The sequence below is a fragment of the Neomonachus schauinslandi genome, chromosome 6 (genome assembly GCF_002201575.2).
Source record: "Neomonachus schauinslandi chromosome 6, ASM220157v2, whole genome shotgun sequence".
In the NCBI taxonomy this organism is placed as follows: Eukaryota; Metazoa; Chordata; class Mammalia; order Carnivora; family Phocidae; genus Neomonachus; species Neomonachus schauinslandi.
The window spans coordinates 24,435,469-24,441,155 of NC_058408.1; the positions used below are offsets into that span (position 1 = coordinate 24,435,469).

General features: G+C 50.3%; 1 protein-coding gene across 1 annotated transcript; it reads right to left on the reverse strand.

Annotated features, from left to right (window-relative positions):
- Window positions 1-1,865: 1,865 nt before the first annotated feature.
- On the reverse strand, window positions 1,866-5,478 carry RHEX (regulator of hemoglobinization and erythroid cell expansion). Its single transcript, XM_021686629.1, has 5 exons — window positions 5,468-5,478; window positions 5,145-5,245; window positions 3,982-4,110; window positions 2,614-2,684; window positions 1,866-2,066 (listed from the first exon to the last, which is right to left on the reverse strand). The coding sequence occupies exons 1-5, from the start codon at window positions 5,476-5,478 to the stop codon at window positions 1,866-1,868; spliced, it is 513 nt and encodes a 170-aa protein (XP_021542304.1).
- Window positions 5,479-5,687: the final 209 nt, after the last annotated feature.

Consider the following 5,687-nt stretch of genomic DNA (forward strand, 5'->3'; position numbering starts at 1 on the left):
TCAAAGAGATCAATAAGAAGTGGAGTTCCATCTCTAGATGCAAAGACAGTGTTGCTGGTGTTGACATTGTGGGTGTTTCTTCCTCATTCTGCCCCTCTAATCAATAAAATCTCTTTTTCCCTATTAAGAAAAGCTTTCTAAGTAGATGTGTTAGTCCGTTCCAGCTGCCATAACAAAATGCCACAAACTGGGTGGCTCATAAACAACAGAACTTCCTTTCCCTCAGTTTTGGAGGCTAGAAGTCCAATATCAGGGTGCCAGCACAGTGGGTGAGGGCCCTCTTCAGGGTTGAAGAGGTCACATGCGTTGTATTCTCACAAAGCAAAAGGGGCTAAGGAGCTCCGCGGGGTCTTTTTGACAAAAGCATTAATCCCACACGTGAGCACCACCCTCCCCATCTAATCACACCCAAAGACCTCACCTCTTAATGCCACCACCTTGGGGGTTAGGATTTCAACATAGGAATTTAAGGGGGCACAGACATTCAAATCGTAGCAGGAGAGGAACCACAATGATAACCAAGAGGTGGAGGGACACATAGACCAGCAGAACTGCACAGCCTCAGAAACCCAAACCAGAACTGTGTCTTCAGATCATCTTGGGGAAGAGGAGCTTGAGAAGATGAAAGCGGCCCCTGCTCTCGGTACCAGGGCTAGAAGAGTCGTTGGCAGCCAGCAGGTGGAGCCCAGGTAACAAATCCTCTCCAAGACCTGAAGGCTCCTCCTCTAGGGTTTGAATTTGGCGAGGCGTGCTCCTAGGGCGTCCATTGTTTGAGATGTTTGTTTAGCTGCTGTGAGCAAATTTCTTTTCATTTCATGTCTTAATTGGGAAAATTAAGGGTGGGTGGGTGAGGTCAAGGCACTTAGGACTGTTGGGAAAAGTATATTGGATATGTTCTCGTTATCAGTTTTAAAACATGTTAAGTTAGTTCTCTGAGGTTTTGTAGGAGGAGGGTAGCTACAAACGATGACTAATTTTATCCTCCTTTCCAACAGTGATAGCCCTTATTTTTGTCAGCTGTTTTATTCCACCGATGAGAACCTCTAGGGCCGTGTCAGATGAAGGGAATGACAGGAAATGACAGGCTTGTGGACACTTTTACTCTGTTCATGATTCAATAAAACTGCGTCTAGGACCTTACCGATAAGTATCATGCCATCAGCTGATTTGAGATAAGCTGTTCTTCATCCAGTTAAGAAAGTGCCCTTTTATTCCTAATGAGCTTAAAACCAAACAACAAACACCAAACCAGAAAAGAATATTGCATTTTATTGGGTTGAATTTGGGGAGATTTTTTTCCCCTGGAATCACAGATTGTGATGCTAGTTGGTATTTACCGGGGCTCTGTCAGCTTTCGTGCCTAAGAAACAGGGAATTCAAAGGTTGAATGATGGTGAGCTTTCTGAGTGACCTACTTACAGTGCTGAGGGAAGAGCAGCATTGCTCAGCAAGAGACAGCCCTGAAAAGGGGCAGCATGCAGGGTTAGGCAAGAGGAAACGAAGATGCGGTGGTCGCCATTTTATTTAAAACTTTTAAGGAAGTTGTCTGTTGCCAAACATTAAAGAGCTCAAAGAGTCATTTCATGGTAAGATTGCCAAACAGAACTCTACTGCAGCTGATGAGAAAATTTTTTCACAATTTTCTATGGAGAAAGACTTTCCTGCTTTCTCTACTAATATCTCCACTCATTCATACTGATCCTGGAAGTTCTTCTTGACATCTGAACTGAATCTTTCTTGTTGAGCGAGATACAGGCCTACTTATTCTCCTATGCCTTGTTCAAAAATAAAAAAAAAAAAGTCCTTCCCCTACAAAATTAGTGCAAGAATTTCTAGAGAATCGCATCCCATTAAAAACCTAGAATTCACATGGCCACCTGAGTGTATTCCACCAGCTCGGAGTCATCAGGGCTCACAAAAGTCCAGAAATTGGGCTTGTGACTTTTTGGATTGACATTCACATAATCTGTGGTTTCCTTTATGTTCTCATAGTCCGGGGCAGATTCATTTTTTAGTTCTCCAGGGGTGGAAAAGACCACTTGTGTATAATTCATATCCTGGGTGGCCTTGGGTAGGGGGGGAGGAGAGAAATATGGGTCAAGGTTCCTACCAGGGTTGGAGGAGGGGGGACCCCAGGACGAAACTCTCACTCTAGGAGGCTTGGCTCCCCTTAGGCTGGAAGGGAAAGAAGCTGGCTCCCAGGCACCTGGGTTGGAGAGCAGGGAAGGGGGAAATGGGGAAGACTGCCCACGGCTCGTGCCTCCTGTCTGTAGGGAATTAATGGGTTTAAGGAAAGATGTGGAGACTGAATCCCAGTGAGGTCAGGACTCAAAGCAGACTTTGACCCAGTGACTGGGGTATGGGGAGAAGGAGGTGACCCATTGGCACTTGCCTTTTTACAGCTACTCAGACCCCCTTTTGGGTGGATGACCCACATTGCCGTGAGCTTGCCCCTCTTCCCCCCCATCACCTAAGGATGCTGTAAAGGTTCAAGAAGCCCCGCCTTCCCTGCTCCCATCTCTGTAGCTAGGGTGGCCTGGGTGGTGCTCAGTCTTGTACAGCAAGGACCCCAACTGCATACGGAAGGCTGGGATCACTAGGGGTGTCCGTTACCTGGCAGGCTGGAGACGAGCTGTCTGAGCTGTCCGAGCTGTCAGAGCTATCTGAGGATGTATCGCTGTCGTCTAGGGAGAAATAGAAACTGTTCTTCTATGGAAAGCCAGGGGGTGTTAGGAGGAGATGGACACAACGGAAGGGAGAAGAAGACAAAGACAGGCAGAACCAGCCTCACAAAGCCAAGAGGGGAAGAGAGATACAGAGCCCCCCAAAAAAGAAAGAAGGAATTGAACAAAGAAAGGGTGGGGGAGAAAGGGCCCCCCCAAATAGGCAGGAATGCGCCCAAGAGTTCAGGCACCACTGCTCTGTCCAGCTCCATCTAAAACCAATAGCCAACACCCCAGGGCTGGGCTGTGGTGGGAGGGGCAAGCAGGGACAGGCTGACACAGAGCGGCCCCAGGCAAACAGCTGGGCCTCTGCAGTCCCAGGCACAGGTTTTGTTCTAGACCCATCACTAACTCTAGGCAGGTGACATCCCTTTTTGTGTCTGGTTTTGCTCCCTGTGAAGCAAGAGGGTTGGATGATGATCTCTGAGGTCCCTGCCAACCAGAGTCTCGGATTCTCTGGCCGGGCTCCGGTGAAGCTCTAGGGCCAGGGTCCCCACGAGGCCAGCACCCCTCACTGAATTCACGTGAGTGCTCTCTTCTGGTTCTCACATGCACTGAGCTCTTATCTCAGTGCCGGGGAAGCCTGACCACCAGATCCCTCCAACTGAAAAGATAAAATTAGAAGGTTGGAGCGAATGCAAAGCAATCAAGAGATTAGCCATGGGAAACAGTGTGATCTCTGGGGAGTGAGTAGACTGGGGGAGTTGTCTTGCTGTGGAAGCAGCCATTTCCACTGTGTGAACAGCGGCCTGGTGTGTCTCCCCAGCTCTGAGAGAGAAAACAAGAGGGTAGTGTTCCTGTTGATTCACTCGCCAGAGGGGGGATGGGGATTTGAATCATCACCAAGACTCGTATTTATTAAAACCCCCAGATCCCATGGCCAGAGGCAGGCAGAGGCCGTTGACATCTCAGCTGCCCCACTAACGGGCCAGGTGGAAGAACAGAAGCCATAGTATTACAAAGACAGGAGCAGAGACAGCCCAAGCCCCCTCTGCAGTGGCTCCCACTGGACCAAACCTGGAAAAGAATTTAGACCCACACAAACTGAGCAAGATGGGCCCCATGTGACAGGAAGAGCAGCTTTCTGAAAAAGGCAGGCTGACCAGGCCCTCCCTGAGGTGCTTGCAAGGAATCCTCCAGCCGGGGGTTGGGCAGGTGAGGACAGAGCTGGGCTGTGGCAGGGCAGCTCCCCGGGGGCCCAGACGGAGCAGAAGCTTTAGGACAAGACTGCCCCCGCCCCCCGTGCCCCATTACTCACTCTTATGATGGGGCTTAGACGCAGGAATGCTTGGAGTCTGCTCCTTGACAGCAAGTGGCTGATGGTGGGCAGGACTGGGCCTTGGGGCCTGGAGCCTGGCTCCTTTCAGTATCCGCTCACTCTCCTTGGCTAAAGGGGACAGGGCAAGGGTCAAAAGTGGCAGCTCTCCAGGTCAGGCACATCCTGTCTCTGAGCACTGCCCTTGATAGGGCAAAATATTCAGAGGGACCTCTTCAAGCCTCAGCTCCCCACTCAAAACCCGGCAGCACCCCTCGCCTGGCTTGGAGTACAAGCTGAAATCCCAGCCTCCGAAGGGCCTCCATGGCCTCACTGTTCCTCCTTCTCTCAGTTCCAGCCACTTTGGCCTCTCCGCTCCTGCTGTTCTCTACCGAATACCCTTCTGCCTCAGGGCCTTTGCAAATGCAGCTCACTTCCTCACTTCCAGAGGTTTATACTCAAATGTCAGCATGTCAGCGATGCTGGCCATCATCCAGTTCCTCTCTCCTTGCCTTGCTTCATCTTCTTCCCTAGCGTTCACCATAATCTAACACACGTGTATATTACTTGTTTATCTAGTTTGTTGTCTGTGCCCCCCAAGGAATGTAAGTTAGAGAAGGACAGGGAATTTTGTTTTGTTCCCTGTTGTATTGAATGAATGAATGAATGAATGAATGAATGAATGAATAGCTCGAGACGCCTTTCATTATTTACTTCCTTTACTTCTTTATTTTAGACTTCCTTTATTTTACTTTCCCTAATTATAATGCCATCCCAGAACAGAACTTCTCTATTTTCCATTGTGAATCAGTTCAAGAGTTTAAGCTAATCTCTTAGTATCCCTCTGTTGGAACTCAAAGCCATTTCTTCACGTTGAGTCCTTCGGTGGTGATGAAGAAAATGAGTTAGACCCAGGCTAAATGAGCCCACCCTCATGAGCATTGCAAGAGCTAGTCTTAGGTAGAAGGTCTGGACGGTGGAAGGACTCTGGGCTGTCATTCCCAACTGGAAATAAGTTGGGTCAGAGTGGGGATTACCCAGTAAGTGGTGATCTGGTCAGTGATCCTCAAGTAGGTATTCTGGGGTACTCTGGGGCTCGTCTTGCTGTAGGCTCGGGGATGGTCCCTGCAAGTGGCTAGGAAGGAAGAGAATGCCAGGCCATTTACCCATGTGCCTGCTGAGCAGGTAGCTGATGGCAGCGAAGAGACAGGCCTGGAGGATGAGCGACACCACTGCAATCACTAATCCATGCCAGAGCTTCATGCTTCTGTTGGGAAAGGAGAAGGGTCGGAGTTAGAGGTTGCAGAAATTCCAATACAGCTGCACGCCCGTCCCAGCCCCCCAGCCAGAGACAGCCATCCAGTGTTGCTGTGTGTCTCAGGGCTGGTCCCTTTGCCTCTCTGGACGGTCAGACACGGGGAGCCAGGGAGGGTGGTGTGCGTGCTTGGAAGCCAGCTACACCCATCAGCCTGATTGGAACCCCACTCACTCTGTCAGCATGATGAGCTTGCAGGGTGGCGGCGGGGCGTCAGAGAGCCTCAGGCTTTTCCAGGGGCAGAAGGAAGAGACGTGGGGGGCACCACGCTGGGCACCTGGTCTGCACACAGTGCGACCACTGTCAGGGAGAACTGCAAGAGGCAAGGTGGCTGCTCAGGACTCTGGGGCTCTACACCCCAGTTCCCCTTGGGCAAACTCGGCTGCTCCGGGGT